At 43.6% G+C, this 18,544-nt stretch overlaps 1 protein-coding gene across 1 annotated transcript; it reads right to left on the bottom strand.

Moving 5' to 3' along the window:
* Window positions 1-1,215: 1,215 nt before the first annotated feature.
* Window positions 1,216-16,946, bottom strand: LAMP3 (lysosomal-associated membrane protein 3). Its single transcript, XM_009696480.1, has 6 exons — window positions 16,901-16,946; window positions 12,414-13,198; window positions 10,825-10,947; window positions 7,329-7,386; window positions 5,054-5,221; window positions 1,216-1,355 (listed from the first exon to the last, which is right to left on the bottom strand). Exons 1-6 carry the CDS (start codon window positions 16,944-16,946, stop codon window positions 1,216-1,218), a joined length of 1,320 nt encoding a protein of 439 aa, XP_009694782.1.
* Window positions 16,947-18,544: the final 1,598 nt, after the last annotated feature.

Below are 18,544 nucleotides of genomic sequence, written 5' to 3'. Positions count from 1 at the left end.
GTGATCCATGAGCTCTCACAAGACCACGAAATATTAAGCTTCTTGAATTTATCAAGCAAATTCACCCCAGTCTCCATCTATCGCACTGGCCACCTTAGCATCGGCCCATGCATGGCGGTGCTTTCAGAGCCTCACGTTCGCTTTCTCCACGTTGTGTTGCAAAGATGGGGTGAAGGGATGCTGTGCCTTGAGCAGCGATTGGCACGTGGGGTGGCTTGGCCTGGTGTGGCAGATGGATGGAGTCACTGCCTCCAAGCGCTTGCGCAGTTCTGCTGCACAGACATCTCTGCTGCCTGTCAGTCACCTCCTGAATTATGCAGTTTGCAGCATAACACTTCACGATAAACGTACCAACATCACTTTGCTCTAATGCGCTGTGCTTCATGAGGCTGCAGTTCAAGAATTATTGGCAAGAAGTTGAGATATCTTTGCAGCAGGGCTGAGACAAGCAATGACAAGTGATAATTTTGGCGCATGCTGGTCAGGCAGACCCTGGATGACCTCAGTTGGGTAATCTTCTCTTATTTGCATACACAGTCACTGGAAACCAGAAAATTTTCTAAAAATACTGCCTCCAGAGTAAGAGTCACATATTAGCACTGCGTCCTTCTGAAGGGCTTTGTAGGAAAAAATCAAGAACTTACAAAGTGTAACCCTGTTACAGGACTGGTAAGAACTTCCTTGTGAATGGAAGTCACACTCACACTTGCGTGAGACTTCAGCATACACAGAGCTCCCACAAGGCTTTCACTGAGCTCTGATTTAACAGGGTTGTCTGTAGCTGTGGACCTCTGCTTTATTCACTTGAAGGCTGTATTACTACAGTCATCTGTTTTAATAAATCTAAACACTATCTTTAACAAACATGATGGAATTTCTGGGCGATAGTGATATTGCTCGTTTTAAGCTATTTTTAGGCATCTGACTTAGGTGATCTGAATTGCCTCCTTTATTGATAATATAAAGAATTTAGGCTCCTTACTTTGGTCTTCTGGAGTAGATCTAAATTAGATGCTAAGAATAGCCTAAAGTAGATGGTATGAGTTCTCTCCTTCCCACCTTAAAGAAATCACTTCCAGAAATATTCATTAGCTTTAAACATACAGTGTCATCTCACTTAAAAATGTGTCTTCAGGGCAGTGAGATTGCCAGGTAGAAGCTAAAACTCCTGTGACTTCTCTACTTGCTACATACATCTGGAAGTGCAAGGGCATCTCAGATACGTTCATATCCTCTATGCGGCTTTCTTCTGGAAAGCAGGAAAGTGGCAAACACAATGACAAACAATCCCAGAATACTCAGGCCCACCGCAATGGGAGCTGCTTTGCTGTTTTTATCAGGAAAACATTCTTCTTCTGAAAGTAAAAGGAGATCAGAGAATGTGTTATAGCAGAACACACTCCTAAACTATACCTCTATATTCCAGAAAAGTTAGCAAATACAAGCCAGAAGTTCTCAAAACCTTGATTTCTTTTTTTTTTTTTTTCTGAGCTATACTTATTACATTTTTGTCTGTGGTGAACTTTACCTCAAGAAAACAATACTTGCCCTTTCGAAATAGCTACATGCTTCACTGGAGAATGACTCTGCTCTTTCATGTCCGCAGTAATTGTTTTACCATCAAGAGCAGTACATACACAGTAGGAGGCTTTCATGCTGATAGCAGATGCGGACCATCTCACTACAAAGTGCACATCTGAAAATAAAGAGCAGGACACATCCTGCATGGACAAAAACTGCTCCTATGTGGCATCTAATTGCGTCTGCCCAGTAAAAAGAATCAGGCCAGAGAAGGGAACCCATAGTCCAGCACATCATTAGCACAGCAGGGATCCTAGTTAAGTCAGTGTTTCCTAAGAAAAATCAAATTCTAATTGTTCTCTGTGTTTAATTCAGAATAGTTGTTGATAATTGTGGCTAACAGAACATCAAGAGATTAGGAAGGCACAAGCCTTGGACTTAGTCCAGGGTGTTGTTTTAGAAGTACTGTTGTCATTTTATTCTACGTATGATGATATCAGAGAAGGTTTTCACACAAATGTCTTTTAAGAAGCATCCAAAGATTATATTCACTCCAGACATACCTCTTAGCTACAGAGGGGGCAAATCCTGACTTCCTTAGCCAGTCCCTATCCAAATAAATATTCAAGTAATTCTCTGATTAAATGGAAACTCACTACTTAAAAATGAACTTCCAGATTGGGGTAAATTGGTGGCTTTCCTGTGGAGAGACTGCACCATCGGAGTCACTGACATAAATGGAGTATTTACCCAAGTAACAATGGCAAGATCTGTCTCAAATTTACAGTACAACAAGTGTAGCCCTGGGAGTGAAGGCAAGGTCTGGGAATGATCACTAACATGTTATCCCAGAACTGGATCAGACCTACATCTTCCATCTGATCTATAGGAATCGTCCTTCCTCAGGCTCCAGGGAAAGAAAGGCTTCTAGCATGATGCTTTGAGCAGCACCTGAGTAGCAAACTGTCCTTTAGGTAGGGTAGCTTGATCAGCTAAACCCCACAGTATATTCCAGCTCAGCAGTGAATCCAGTTTATACCCAAGGTATGAGGGAGACCCAACACCCTCCGCCCCTTTCGCGCCCTGTGACTATTCCAAGACAGATTTTGACAGTGCTCTAAGACAAAAGCCTTTGTTGTTATTGTCTAATTCTGATGACTGTGCTGGCCCAGATTGTGGCTTAGTTTGGGCTTTTCCCCAATGGGAATCTTTACGCCGACAGTGGGCAGTTAGCCCAGGGAGCATGTGGAGTGCATGACATCGTGTCACAGCTCCAGAGCCTCCACATGGCCCTCCCCAAAATCCGATCCTCTTCTCTTCTGATCCAGATGGTGATTTCATGTGGTGCAATGCCACAAAGCCAAAGGCATCAGCATTCTGCTAGATGCTGCCTTTTAAAAGCTTTGTCTGGTTAATGTAACCTGCTGTTAAGGAATTGAGCTGAAAAGTATTTGCATTTGAGTATTGCAAAAGCCAGAGCTGTTTGAATTGGCCATTTTGCTTTGACAAAACCTTGGGCTGTGAACTCTAGGAGTTGCTTCTGATATACTGAAGTGCACTTCAGAAGACACTTTTACAGCTTTCCAGACTCAAACAGGCCAAGTTATTGATGTAGCGCTGCTGCAGTCTGTACAAAAATTTAAGGAACTTGAAACCATAATCATTAGTGTTTTCTTTTTCTTCCCCTTTTAAAGATAAGCAAATCAGGAGCAACAGAAGTGAAACTACCAGTCTCAAGACACCCGAGGGGAGGAGGCTGGTGATGTGTATAGAGTCATTCCTTCACTGGGGATTTTGTCTTTCAAAATCTGCATACACAGCAGAGGTGCGTAACAGTTTCATAACTGTTTCATGGCCACTGGAGAATTATTCCAGAGGTGGTAGCTGCTTTCTCAGCCCTTTGATTAAGAGCAAAACTAGTTAAATTTTGTATATGGTATTGATTAGCAGAGATTAGCCTGACCTTGGAGAGAGAGAGGGAGAGAGTGTGTATTTCTAAGATCAGTCTCTGCTAGAGGTGAGGCCATACCAAAAGCCATAACTGAACTCATTGTACAAATTTAAATGGGAATGTGGGAACCAGATGGGATCCCATGAGTTCTTCCAGCTCAGTGTTATCCCATGAAAAAAAAATCTTCATGAGAATGAGAGCATAGATTGGATTCTCAGTTTGACTTTTAAGAACTTAAAGTATGCAAAAAAAAAGGTCCATGTCTTAAAAAAGCCCCAAATGTTGTTTCCCGTTATATTGCTTTTAGAATAAGAAAGGCAGCCAAAATGGTGAACTAACAAAACAAGAATCAGTTGAACATAGCCAAACTGAGTCAAAAGACAGATCTGAATTAAAAAGAAGAATACAGGGGCAATATTTTGTAAGTATGCAGGAAGTCAAATGTCAGAAGAAGAGAATGTTTCATTAGCACATCTGAAGGGCTGGAGAGCTGATAAGCTTATCTGTCCACCTGAGTTCTTGTATGGAAACACCCGAAGAGAAAGTCACAGAAATGTGAAGACATACAATTTGAAAGAGACCACAGGGTCCCATCTAGTTCACTTCTCTGTTTTTTGTAGGGTCTTTCATGCATCTCATAAGAAGTAAGGCAGTCAACCATGAGAGTGTCTGTACTGTGGGACACAGGAGTTTCCTGGTGCACCCAGCAGTCCTGAACCCCACGTCCTGGCCAGGTCCTGGCTGCATTGCTGGGCAAGAAACAGGGATGACAATATCTCATTTCCCTGGGGAGGGAACCCCAGGTGTGGGGGTAGGGAAGAAGTTGTGATGAGCCCCAATACATTCTCCCAGTGTGGGCAATCCACAGACCAGGACAGCCAGTACTGGTCTATCTCTGTCTTTTACTAACCTACATGGTTGCCTTTTTGTAGCTGTACTCAAGAAAAGACAAATTGCAGAGATGAGATCACATTTAATTCTGAAACTGGGAACATGCCAATCGTACTCTTCCTCAGGAGCACGTTTCATCATGTCTAGACACAGCTGCTCTGAAAGTATCATCCTGCATTCACAAATATCCCTTATTAGTTGGCAGTTTTCCTGCTGCAGCTGTGGGACATCATGAGTGTCAAAACCCTTTCAAAACAGCTAAAATCCAACTGTAACGAGAACAGTGACCTTGAACTGAACTGTACGTATTAGGGGTTTGGGCGATGTCATGGTGGTGAACACACCTCCACTTGCTCTGGGAGAAAATGGGTGAAGAATAAACTTGTGGCTGTAGAGCTGAACATTTTTCATTAGAAGGTAAAACAGAAGGTACTGAATGCAGGAGGGAACGATACTTTTCCATCTTCCATAGGTGTTAGCACTGTGTTGAAAATGAACTCAGAAAAGGGTGAGAATACAGCAGCGGGCAGCTTACATTATTTTGGAACTATTACAAAGCTGAGATTGTGCTATAGGTGTAGCTGGATCCCCGCATGTGTATGGTTATAGCCTAGCAGATGGTGTCTATCAGGCTACCAGAGCAGTGACATGTAGATCTTGGAAGGGTGGAAAAGGTACCCTTCTGCTTACCTTTTCCAAACTGGTTACCAACAATATCAAACGCCTGCAGCTGCATGTTAACAAAGAGTAGCTGGAAGTTCTTCTCCAAGCCGAAGGTTTGCTTGCTGGCACACTTAAAGGAATTCCCCAGCTTTGTAGTAAACAGCTTCTCATGTATGGCTCCATAGTAAAGCATACCTGGAGGCCGTAAAGAGAGAGACAAATGAGAATCCATGCGAAGTCTGTTGGAACCAACATCTTTCTGAGATAAAATGGAGGATCCTTGATGATTTGGCAGAGCAGCAGGCACAGGGATGACTAAGGCCTGGACATTTTCCCCATAATATATCAGTTACATTTCTTCCACGTTTAAATGAGTGCTTTAATTATCAATAGGCAGCTCAGCTGAGCTTGGGTCTGAAAAAGTGGCTAAAATTTCAGATGCTTCTTCAAATCATAGTTTGACAACCTGAGTCTGGAAGAGGGGTTAGGATTCTCACAGGAGCAGACAACTGTCTTAGGTGTCTCACACAGCTATTTCCAGACGAACGAGAGATACCACCTCTACCATTGGAATTTGGCATATCTAGTCTGTATTGCTTTACGTATTAAATATGTTTTTAAACATATTTCAGTGTCACAGTACTTTATGGAAAATATGGATCAAGTTCAAAGAAGATGAAAAGATCTTGTAATCTGGGTATATCCTTTATGCTTATCCTCCTTTGAAAACAGATATACCAGTTTAAGACAAAATCATCCACGTCATCAACTCTGCATCACTGTATCTCAACCACATCTGCCAGCACAATAGTATGAAGCATACTCTTGGTCCTCTTCAGTCAAAATCAGTACACCAGTGTGTACTGGTACGGTTAATTCAGTAATTTTTATCTTTGAAAAGATACAGGCTTGCACACCGCGAAAGTACTGCTGGTGGACTGTGAAATGGCAACATCTGGCAGAGGTAGTAAGAAACAGCCAGGGATAGCAATGTCTTTTGCCAGCACCGCTGTGGAGGATTTAATTTTTATCTTTGAAAAGATACAGGCTTGCACACCGCGAAAGTACTGCTGGTGGACTGTGAAATGGCAACATCTGGCAGAGAGGCAGCAAGAAACAGCCAGGGATAGCAATGTCTCTTGCCAGCACCGCTATGGAGGATTCAAACTATATTTGAGGATTTTAAATCTTATCATTAAGCTGATCAGTTTGTATTTGCTGCAATTTGCACCTAGCAATGCACATGAAAATTCTGGTCATTTAGACTGAGAACATCCCCAGGATATGTCTTCTGGATCAGCTTTTCTTTCACTTTAGTTGCTGTAGGTCAGAATAGACTCCACTTAAGTTAGTAGAAGGGCTCATCAGTGAGAAGAAAATAGGCACTGAGCTTCCAAAAAGCTCAACCAGGTGTGTCCTAACAGCACCGAGCTTCCAAAAACCTCAGTGCTATTAGGACACACCTGGTTGAGCTTCTGATCTATTTTTCTTCTTTCAGGGGCAAAGGTCAATCCAAATACTTACAAGTAACAATCAGAGAATTGTTATAATATAGCCATTAACCTGTCACAGATTTGATATATTGGCAAGAATTTGTGCAAAATTAATGCCAGAGAAAATCTGAAGTGGTGGCTTAGAATTTTTCACTCTGACCTAAATTATGTTCTCTTAGCATTTCTTGGGATGTAGCATCTGGGGCAGCTCCTGACTGTTCCAATGGTGAGAAGCAGGGCTATATGGGAAAAAGAAAATCAGATTGCCCGAGAAGAGCACAGACAAGGACTAGGTTTTCAGGATGGTTTGAAGAATCTCATCCTGGGTCCAGTTCTTATTTTTGCCAAACCAAAATGTCAGACACGCCTCCTCCCCATACTGTGTATTTGACATCTGGATCCAGCTCTGCATTTCTGTGATCCAGATACTGTACTAATTTAGTTTGCTTTTTAGATTGGAAAGATGCATGCAACTGAACTGGAGTCACAGCACGTTTGCATGTTTGTGTGTTTGCATCTAAAAACTTTGAGGATTGTTTTCTATGTTAAATTTGGTTTGAAGTAATCTCTGTTCTGAAAGAGGTGGGGCAGGGAAAGTTTTTGAGGACAAAAGGAAAATTGTACAATTCTGATGAAACTGCAGCCTGGTCCCTCCTCTTCCATTTTCATACCAGAAGGTTTAGGTGAATGACATGTTGAAAGCCTGATAAAACACATAGTTTGCAAAATCCAGTGTTTTAAAGATATGAAAGCCTATCCCCCACCCGAAACAGTTTGATATTAAATTAAAACAGTGTAAAATCACTGACCTTCAGAAGATAACTGTAATCTGGTCTCAATTTTACTGACGTAGTACATCGGAGCTTGCTGCAAAAGAGGATATATCTTTATTCATAATACATCCTCATATTTGTGAAAAAAATACTGTTCACCACAACAAAATGGTCACAAAGGATTTCCAAAAAAACCCACATTTTAAAGGATCACCTTCAAGACCCAAGAACCAACTTGCTTCGATGTAGTGCTTTTTCTTTTCCAAATCACTCCATCTAAGATGGAAGCTGGTGTAATGCAGCAATCTCAGCTGCATCACCGATTCTGCTCAGTTCAGTGAAACTGGACCATGCAGGTGTCATTTTTCACACACTGCTCAAGCTAGACGTTTGTGTGATACTTGTGGTAACCAAAAGTAGGAGGGAGTTAAGCAAAGAGTATACATTGCACAAAGTAACAGGCATGTGATAAGGCGTTTTATTTTTATTCACCTGTTCTGCTTTCATTGAGAGTCTCTACAGTGCTCTCTTGAGTAATCCTGCGCTGAATTAATCCATGCTGACTTGCAGTTTGACTGCTTGCAGAACCTAAGCCAACACCTTTCAAAGTACTCGGGACCCTTGGCACCACAGTGCACTTCATGCATGGACACCCTTCGGGTGAGCAAACTGCAGAAAGCAGCAGTGCTTCTGTGTTCAGCGTCGGTTTTGAACTGGGAGAGGTCAGCACCAAGCTGAGAGCTGGGAGCTCATCTCATCCTCATACCACTCGGTTCCTATTTTGTCAGCCAACAGCAGTCACTACAAACGAGGAAACAGCAACCTGGATGTGTAGGGGACAAATAACTGTTCTTTCCACCCTGCTGACCCTGTTGGTCTGGCTGGCTTTTTTTCATATGCCTGCAGACTGCTGACATGGAAAGCACCTGGTACAACAGCATAGAGCACAAGGTCCAGCTGAGTGTCCTGCACGTGCCCTAAAACCCCAGTGCAACCCGAATGCTGTCCTTCTCTAGCCTGTCACAAAGTGAGAGCCAGCCCTAGGAGCTTTTCCCTGGTAGCAGTGCTGGAGTATAATGTGAGTCGTTATGTAGCAGCCCTACTATTCATTTTAATTCCAGCTGTGAGCACCCAGGGACTGGTGAGTACAGCTGGTGGATAAATGGCAGCAGACATGAACGTCTCATGTGCACCCAGTTTTAAAGTTATGCAGTTTAAAAGCTGGCAGGATGGATTGGGAAAGTTTAAAAAATAAATGCACTAGAGAAGAGGTTCTCAGCATTATTCCTACTTAAAGACATAAGTAGGTCAAATCTTACCATTTTCTTGGCAGCAGTGCTATGTTCTATGTTCTGTTTGGTCACAGTTAATAACTTCACTTGGGGTAAACACCTGCTCCTACTTCACATCTTGTGGGCTGGTTACAAAACTTCCTTTTTTCAAGTTCTTTCCAAAAGGCAGTTGGCAGCTGTGGGTCCTGAGCCAGCCCCTCGCCTCCCGCTACCCCGCACCAGAACCGCAGCCCGGGGGCCAGCTCCTCTTTCACCGGTGAAGGTCAGAAGTGCCAGCCCTGAAGCACTCCTCCTTCAAAGCAGTTAGAGAGGATGTGGGGGCCAAACACAGAAAAACCAGCAGCAAAATGATTTCTTATTAACTTGAATTTCAAAGACGTCTAAGCCGAGCCCTGCAATGCTCTTGAGGCTTATCTTTAAGTGAAGGGCGGATTGTCTAGTGCTGTGCCCATAACCACCTTTTTTGGGGCAAGACAGGTCAAGTACCTCCTAAAAGTTCACAGCACTCTCCTTAGTGCTGCTACAAGCTGGGGCTTTCATGGGCACTTGAATCACCAGACTTTTTCTAAGGATCCTTGTAGCACAGACAATGCTCCCCTTGTTGCTGGAATCATACATTTAAAGCAAACACTCATGGTCTGAACTGATCCTTTGTTTTAAAACAGCTCCTTGATTTTTTACCTCACTTTTCCTCTGTAGCTTTTAGAAAACTTTCTGCCATAAACTCAAATCAAGATGATTATTAATTGAAATCTTTTCTCTGCTCAAGCATTAATGACTCAGGTGTGGTATAATTTGCTGTTGCCTCTTGCACTTTCTATGGAAATGACTGATTAACCATTTGTACTTTTCTTAATTGTCACTAATTTGAGCTTGGAACCAGGCTGTAAGATTGACATTTTGGCTTGATTAATTGAAGGACACAGATCAGTGGTGATGGCCAGATGCAGCTCTGAACTGCTATGAAGCTCCAGGACATGGCCTTAATGCATGTTACACTCAGTCAGAGTTTGATGGGATCCAACCCATGCCGTGTTCCTCCCTGCCCGTTAATGATTTTATGCCCAGGATTAACTTCTGTCTTAAGCCCTGCTGGCATCACCACCCAGCCCTTATTAGCTTTCAGATAAATAGTACTGCATGCTGCCTCCCAAAATGTGTAAGCCATGTAAACGTCCGAGGAAGCCAGAGGATGGCTGCACTCAGCAATTTTCTCTCGTGGTTATAATAGCAGCAGCGCTCTTGGTAGCTTATGTTAAAGCCTCATCCACATACGATGCAGTCCTAGTGGGGAACACGGTATCAATAGACACAATGTCAAAAAGAAAGCTCATTTTCCAACTATATAAGCAGCACTTCTCTCTTGCCCAAATTTCTGTGTGTATTTATAAGTCTCCCTGATGTGGTGTATTTTAAGGGCACTTATTTACAATTTTGTTGTTGTAGTTGACTTGTTTGGAATTTTCCACTCAGAAATTGGATGAATTTAGGCCCCTTCAGCTGTGGATGGGCTGTGACTCCTGGGCACTTACAATGGCACAAGTTGCCTTTTGGATTTAACAACCACAGCTGGCTTTTGGCTGGGCAGTTTTGATACTTGGCATTTATGGGAAGCAAACGACTAACCTCACCTGCATTCAGGCGGTCCCTGAGACACCATTTCGTAAGGGCCACAAGGCAGTGTGAGTCAGAGCTCCCGGCACACACACACACCTTGTTCCTGCACAGGCACTCCAGTCCCAAACCCATTCCCTCTGTCCCGCTCCAATGCAAACAGCAGACCTGGCCTTCCCTCCCACTAGATTTTTAGCTCTGTAAAAATGAGACTCAGATTTTTCTTGAGGCTATTTCTAGACTTTGTGTTGCTAGATGGGTTCTCTAGCACTTTCTATCACAGGATAGCAAGGCACTGTACTTAACCTTCATTGCACATACGAACCTTTCCAAATTGAAAGTTCAAATAGGCAAGACCTGATTTGACATCAAAGTTAGCCCTGCACTGAGCAGGAGGTTGGACCAGGTGGCCTCCAAAGGTCTTTTCCAACCGGAATTAATCCATGGTTCTGAGATTCTAGCCTCTTGGGAAGGACAGGAGTAATACTGCCTTATTTCTACCTTACAGGTGGAAAACTAGCATAGTGGATGAAATGCCTTTTCCCACAGCACAAGCTGGATCAAGGGCAGCCTAAGTTCCAGCTCCCCAATCCTAAACACTCTCTCACTCTAAATGCAATAAATACCTTTACAAAGGTGAAGTTTATGAACCCTCCACTGAAAGTGAGGTTCAACTGAGACCGCACCGTCCCACAGCTTCCAGATGTCTGTGTCGCATTGGGGTTGACAGCCATGTACTCCATCCGCTTCTGTGGAGAGAAGAAACATTGCAGGGCTGTTGATGAAGAGGAGGGGGGAAACTTAATAAGAAACACACAGAGATTTATAGCTGTTTTGTTTTTTTTTTTCCCCCAGACAGGCTCTGTGTGGCTGAATGAACAGGCCAGTGGTGGTGGCAGCCTAATTGCTGTCTGCCAGGGTTGTCCCCCCACTTATAAACCAGCACTAGCACTTATCTGACACATCACAGAGCTGTTCCAGTGCATTAGGATGGCAGAAAATAATAGTTTTCTCTTATTTGGTGAACTGATACGATTCAGGGCAGGGTCAGATGAGCACCAGTGGTAATTTAAAAAGAAGGAGCAGTGGAAACTTGTGCCTGAGGGCAGAGGAAAGATCAAGACAGAGGCAGGCAGGGGTTAGATTGGCTTTGACACGTGTTGATCCTCGTATCACTCCAGCCTCCTCATTATGTCCTGCATAGTTCATCTCTAGCATCTGCCAACCCATGTTGTAGTCTGAAAGGAGAGCTCTGCAGCCCTGAATACAGTTTGGCTCCTTCAGTCTCATCTCAAACACATCTTACTTTTGTAATAAACATCTCACAGTGGTCTGGTGAGGTTGGGAATCATGCTCCCTGCCTGGCTTCTGCCAGGACAAGGGATGAAAATTACTTTTACTGACATTAGACACTCATCTCAATATTAGAAATATTCAGACCCCAAACAAAAATCTTTGGATTTGTAATGGGATGGCTCAAGGCATATGAACTCCAGAGCCTGAGGATGAAAGCCCACAGATTGTATTAATGGATGCTACAAAACCACAAATCTGAGGGACATAATCACCACTTTGGGTTTTATGACATCTTTTGCTGAATAATTCACAGTGGATCACTGCTAGGAGAGAGTACCAGCTCCCCAGGACCCCTGCTCTGATCCAGCCTGGCAGTTTCTGTGACCCTAAAATCTCCACGCATCGGCATCAAGACAACCCACCTCTGAATCCAAGTCTGTGAATTGACAATTTCTTGCTTTCATTGCAACTTGTGATGTCAAGCCCTTGACTGAAGTCAATTCAGATTTTAATTAGCCTCCCATTCTGGGAAACACAAATAACGCTGAAGGTTGATCTACCACCACACCCCCTCCCCACCCCGGTATTGCTACCACATGTACATCACTGAAATAAGAAAGCACCCCTACGTCCCACTGACATTATCATACAAGCCAAAGTACAGCAGCTGAGATGCTGTGGCACAGAAAAGGCCTTAGACTGGTAGCAAGCCACTTATTTTTATCATACAAGCTAACTTTGGAAAGTTGCTTTGAAAGAAGAAGAATAAATTCCAGCTAATGAAGAAACAGTCATTACAAAGCTTAGCTTTGTAGTGCTTCCACTCATACAAGCTAACTTTGGAAAGTTGCTTTGAAAGAAGAAGAATAAATTCCAGCTAATGAAGAAACAGCTAAGCTTTGTAATGCTTCCACCTCACCGTCTGTATGTTTTGAGCCATCAGTTGCAAACCCATGACCGCTTTGATGCAGGTCCTGTTCCCATTGGAAACGGTGTATGTGCCAGTGGGGATGGGAGAAGGCTGGGGTGCAAGAGTGGGTCTCATTGTCATCATAGTAGTTGGGAAGGTTGTTTGAGTCCCTGGATGAATGGTTGTTGTGTTGATCATGGCTGTTGGACTTCTAGGCGCTGTTGTTTGATTTCCTGACCCTGTGGTGAGCTTTACAGTTTGCATGGTGATGGCTGTAGTAGTTATGGCAGTAGGTGTCATTTGTGTGTTTGGCGTTGTATGGTTTACAGTTGTGTTTGTGGCTGCCGCTGTCATTTCTGTGCTCACATGTGTTCTGGCTTGCTTGGTTGAGGAGGTAGGGTGTATGGTTGTGTTCTTCATCGCAGGGGTAACCGTTTCCATTGCCTGGGTTGTAGCCTGACCAGCTGCAGTTGTGTTGTCTGCTGATGTTGTGAATACCACCATGGGAGATTTCTGGCTGGTCACTTGTATGGTGGTTGCTCCTGCCTGGGCTGTCGTCTGATGGCCTGGTGCTGTTGTTACCTGGTGCTGGTCTGTTGTCTGCAGAGTTGTTCTATGGCTTATGGGCGTTGTTTTAAGAGAGCTTGTGGTGTTAAAATGAACTGTGATGCCTTGATGGGGTGAAGAATGATAAAGGGAAAGTGGGTGAGAAGAAGTAGCTGTATGGTGGATGGATATGGTTTCTGGAGACAGTTTGATCCCCAGGGCCACTTCAACAAAGCAGGAGGAAAATGCTGCAAAGAAACAAATAAGTCAGTAGTCTAGAAACCTTTACATTTAACGTTTCTGTTGATACCCACAACATAACTGCACTGATTTTGTTATCAAATGGGTGATATGATTTTATTCTGCATTTGGCTCCAGTCGTGATAGAAAAGTGAAAGCAGACATGCTGTAGCACTATCCGTAACTTTTCACAGCTCCTTCAGTCTTCACACCTCTGAATATACCCATTGCAGTGGAATCATGTTGGCTCCCAGCTCCCCACACACTGCTTTTACTGCTGAGGAAGCCAGAGGATGATGGAGGTGTGAGCAAACCTTGCACAATCCCCAGGCAGCACAAGAATTCCTTTGCAGGCAGTAGTACAGCAAGATTTGCTAGAAGCAAATTATCAAGGTCAAAGTAAGATGGAGAGGGTGGTTGGTTACTTACCGACAAAGCATGGGGAAGGAGAACATATTTTGTGTGTGAAGGAAGTGAGGCGGCATAATGGTCTTACAGTGATTCACAATAGTCTGAGAAATTGGTCTGGGAGACAGGGAAATTCCAGATATTTATTTATGACTTCGTTGTAGCCATGCCATCTTGAACCCTGAAGTTCTGCCTCCTGGGATATACCCAAGGGGATGCTCCAAACAGCATCCAGACCAGCCCTCTTAGTGATGGGCTTTCAGCAATGAGAAACAAATTTCAGGGTATAGCATGCAGGGGCATTTTGGACCACATCTGAAAATAGTCACAGCACCAAAATTATGCTTCCATCTTATAACATTTACAGAAACATCTCCCTTGCAGAACTGAAAATATCTAGCTCCTAAATGTAAATAACAAAGTGAAGAAAAAGTGGAAAAAGTACATTGTAGAATAGACGAAGGTCACAAGTCTTTACAGAATCATAGAATGGTTTAGTTGGAAGGGACCTTAAAGATCATCCAGTTCTAACTCCCCTGCCATGGGCTGGGACACCTTCCACTAGACCAGGTCGCTCAAAGCCCCATCCAACCTGGCCTCTTCTGCTCAAGTCTTTGATGGTGAGTATGCAACAAGACTCTGTAAAGACAAGGTCAAGCTAAAAGAAATCATAAATGACTGACATAAATGAATTCCTTGACATGCATGAAGCTTCAGGTATAGTTAAATGCTTTACTGCCTAAATTGGCTGGAGGACAGAGATTAATTCTCCAGTTTGGAGAGAGAAGGGACTCGAAAGTCCAAGACAGCTCATGTTCCTAGCAGTACGGCTCCACAAGGATGCCACAACATGTTGTCTGAGAAGTTTATTGTACGCTGGTTCTTCCAAAGATATTTCTCATAAATCAGTGTCAAAGGTTTGTGGCAGGTAGGTTGCTGAGATTCAGATTTTAGGATCAGTTAAGGCCAGAGGCACATTCAGAGTGGAAATGGCTGAAACGTCACAAGCTCTTCTTCCTTTTATTTATTTATTTTCACTCAGCATGAACAGCGATCTGCAACAATAGCTGAATTCACAACATCTCACCATTTTAGGATACACATAAACTAAATAGGAATAATAAAACCTACTGGGTTTTGAATCAAATTCAAGATCAAAACCAAAGAAATAAGAACAGATGTATAGGTCTGAACCCACACCACAATTTTCCCTTAAAAATGGCTCTGCTAGAGAAGAGCAGAATTGTAGATGTATACTCCATAGTCCTAAAATTGCCTGGGTTTCACCTCTGTGCTGTACAGAATATCCTTGACTGTCAGGGTAGCTGTTATTATCAAAGAAGTGCAACATGATACTGTTGAAAAGCCACAAAAATGACAGGACAGATCCCTCTGATTGTGAATTTCATCAGGAGGCACCTAAAAATGCCGTAATTAATATGATACTTTAGTTCATTTTCTCACTTTCCCCTAGACTTTACCACACACGCTGGCAGAGCTGAAAAGCTCTTACCTCCTTCTCTGTGTGCCGCTGCAAGATCAGAGCAGTTGCCATACACCATCTATAGGTAGCTGCATCTAAGTGTATCGGCACGATAAAAACAAAAAAGAAGAAGCTGCAATTTTCACTCTTTTTTCCCCTATAAGACTGCAGAACAATCCATATTTAAATTTACACGTCTTAAATAGTCAGTACTTCTGACTTTTCAGTTAACAGATTGGTTTCAGTTACTGAGCAGATAACACTTCAGAAATTTGAGGTTCCCAGTCTGGACCTGGAGCCCCCTTTTTCATGCTTTGGTGACAAGTTTCAGTCAATGCCAGCAAAGGAACACCACTGCTCTGCTCCCAGGCATTATGATGGGAAGTGGAGCGCTCAGTGCCGTGATCTGGCTGTGACATTTCTCAGCCTGCCGACCTGTAATGGGGTGGGTGAAAAAAAACTCTTGCTGGGGACTTTTTCCCTTTCTCGTCTAATCACACACTCATGCTGCTCAGCCATCCAGCACATTTGTTCTGCTTTATGCTACCCAGAAGAAATGCTCATATTTAGCTGACTGATTTTGTGTGGACACAAAAACCTGACCCAGCTCCTACAATTGCTGAAAGCACTCTTGCCAGCTCCAGCTGCTTTGGTTTGAGTCCTTGAGGAACTGGAAAAGCACCAAGATTTTCTGAGAGGTTTTGGTACTGTCATAGTTTCCCTCCAACATAGGAGCAGTTTCATAAACCTCCAACCCATCAGACCTTTATCCCTTAAACTCTAATTATGTTTAATTCCCTGTCTGCACAGAAAGACTTGACTTTGTGGCCTTAATAAAATATCACAGCAAATTATTAAAGGAATCATCAAAAATGGATAAGGAGCTGAGGAAACAAGTTCTTTCTGGTCAAAAAGATCCTTGCTGACCACTGAGTTATTAGTGTTACTTCTCGGTCTGATCTTGCTCTCCTTTCGTCTGTAAGGTTTGAGGCTACTTCAGCAGACCCTGGCTATGGAGTGGGTGTGGGAAAGCAGAGCAGGTACAGCAAGGGGTGCTGGTGGTCGAGTCCCTGGGCTATTTCTCTGCTCACTGCGCTGGGAGGTGGACAGGGGTTGTTACTTATGTGATCCCGACGGCAAAACACACTGCAGAAATCCAGCACCCCACCAGCGAACTCAAGCCTTTAGCCGTTACACAGATTAAGTCATGCTCTGTCCTTCTTCACCTGGCAGATTTTGTACGGCTGCAGGTGTTGAGCGATGACTTAACGTGCTGGGACACATCCTTGGCCAGGCTGGCTCCACAGATTTTCACAGAGCAGCATCAAGGATTGAACAGTGACATTGATGTGGTTTGTCATTGAGATAAGCCCCAGCCTGCCTCCTCCAAGCCCCTCACCTCACTCTTGGTTTCCTGATCATGCTCTGCACCTTGCCATGCAGACAAAGGAATGACTCAAGCAATGCTTCCTTAGTTTTTCTTCTGCTTGTCTCACTCAAGACTTTCAGTCAGTTCTGCTGGTCTGGAAAAAACTGCTTCTAATACTATTTTGAGCTGACTCCATGACACAGTCAGAGTTTATGTCACCACAGAGTGCAAGGGAAAATACACAGGAAAACATCAGATTAAGTCTATACGAGCTGCAACTAGACGTAGTTATAGTGATTTCTTAGCAGTGGCACTTTGCTCAAAGAACCCTTAGCACTAGCCACAAAACTAAAGTTTTCAGTCAGTTAGGTGCTGTCCTGAGTGCACGGAAACAAAACTAGCAGAGTCTATCTCATTTTTTTGATAGAAATAATGGAGGATGTTACTCACCACAGGTGAAGGTTAGCAAGATGAACTGCTGTGTGTTCCTCCCCATGGCCAGCACAGCTGCGGGTTTGAGAGATGCTGCTTCTCACCGTGGAGCGAGTGGAAAGGAAACCAGTGTTACCTGGGAACTGAAAAGTTTCACTTGATGCAGGGAGTGCTCAGTCACATGGCTGGAAAGGAGGTGGAGAGAGAGGGGGAGACCAATGCTTCTTGTCTGTGAACTACCACAGAAGGAAATACGTGATGGTTAGGAAAGAAAGTGAAAACAGAAAGGACTGCTGGGCTAACTGGGGGGAGGACAGGCTCTCGCTCTTTGTAGCTCTGCAAGGCTATGTAAAGCTTCATGCATCTCTCGCCAGTTTTGATAACGTGGTGCAGACTGCAGCTGTACCCCAGTGGAGAGTTACAACCTGTAAATCAGTACTTTCTCTGTGTTCTTTAAAAAAATTAGTTTCTATAGGGCCAAATTCTTTCTTTTATGTTAATACACAGAAAGGAGAGGTGTGATCTTAAGCCACCGCTGCAGAGCGCCTACTAAAACCGAGAGAGGGCTGAGCAGAGCCCCAAACGGGCTCTGGTCCCGGTTGGGGGCTGTCAGCAGCCTTTGCTGGCTGGTTCAGTCCCGCTCCAAGGACTGAGCTTGTTGAAGGTAGATCAGCCGGGGTGGCTCGCCATGAGTGTTGCATCCAAACACACTCCTCGGCAAACAGCAACGCCCCATCGATGTCCTGTGAAGTGCCTCCTGCAAACCACACCAAGCTTGGACAGGAGCTGCAGAGACAGGTCCCGGCACGCGTAGCTGCACCCCAGAGATTGGCAACAGGAGAGCGTTACACCCGCTCACATCTGCGGCTGGATTTCCAGCCCTGGGCCTTTGCCATGGGGCCTGCTTGGTGTGGGGGGGCACACAGTCTTCATTTGCTTATACCAATATAGCACTGCAGTAACATGACAAGGCCAGTGACTTGAAAACTCAAGTGAGGGGAAGTTTGCCCCTAGAAATCTGGATACCAGCTGAAATTAGTTCCAATTAATTTTGTTCTCTCTGTATGCATTGTGTTTTTACATTCTCATTTTTACCTGCTTGCCCTTCTACATGATCCACAACATGCATTTGAGTCAATTAGCGCTCCCTAATAAACCACTGGTAGCCAAAGTTGTGCAGGTATCTTGGGGTAACTATAATAAAGTTATTCTACAAACTGCTTGCCTCATGGCTGCAGCATTGACATATACAACTCTCAACTGTCTGTGTGAACCTTTGCACTCTCCTAAGAGTCCCAGGGATTCGGTAACACGACCAAGGGAGAAGGGTAAAGGAAAAAAAACACTGTTTTTTTTGTGACAACACAAAGTTATATTGGACAAATGTGTGGATTTTTTTCAGCTGTGATGATGTGCCTTTACTGATACTAATTTATTCTGAATAGAAAGGAAGTTCATCTGATTTGTTACTTCGTATAGAGACATCAACCACAATGTTTTGTACTAGTTATAATTTTTATAAATTTCAAACAAAGTGTCCTTCTACACAGGTCAGAGTGGCCTAATTACAGGAAGTTCATTTGCACACTTTTTTTCTGGTAATAAATTCATACATTCTGTCTTGACTGGAAAAAAAGGACAGGTAATTCTGTGCTCTTTCCC

The sequence above is a fragment of the Cariama cristata genome, unplaced genomic scaffold (genome assembly GCF_000690535.1).
Source record: "Cariama cristata isolate BGI_N322 unplaced genomic scaffold, ASM69053v1 scaffold11643, whole genome shotgun sequence".
Classification (NCBI taxonomy): Eukaryota; Metazoa; Chordata; class Aves; order Cariamiformes; family Cariamidae; genus Cariama; species Cariama cristata.
The sequence above is the reverse complement of the archived record's forward strand: the minus strand, read 5'-3'. Positions and strand labels throughout refer to the sequence as shown.

Excerpts from the sequence above, each read along its gene's own strand:
- LAMP3 (XM_009696480.1), bottom strand. The coding sequence starts at position 16,946 with ATGGGGAGGAACACACAGCAGTTCATCTTGCTAACCTTCACCTGTG. Across the intron at positions 13,199-16,900 it reads CTTGCTAACCTTCACCTGTG|CATTTTCCTCCTGCTTTGTT; the intron begins GTGAGTAACATC and ends GTTTCTTTGCAG. Across the intron at positions 1,356-5,053 it reads TGGTAACCAGTTTGGAAAAG|AAGAAGAATGTTTTCCTGAT; the intron begins GTAAGCAGAAGG and ends TTTTACTTTCAG.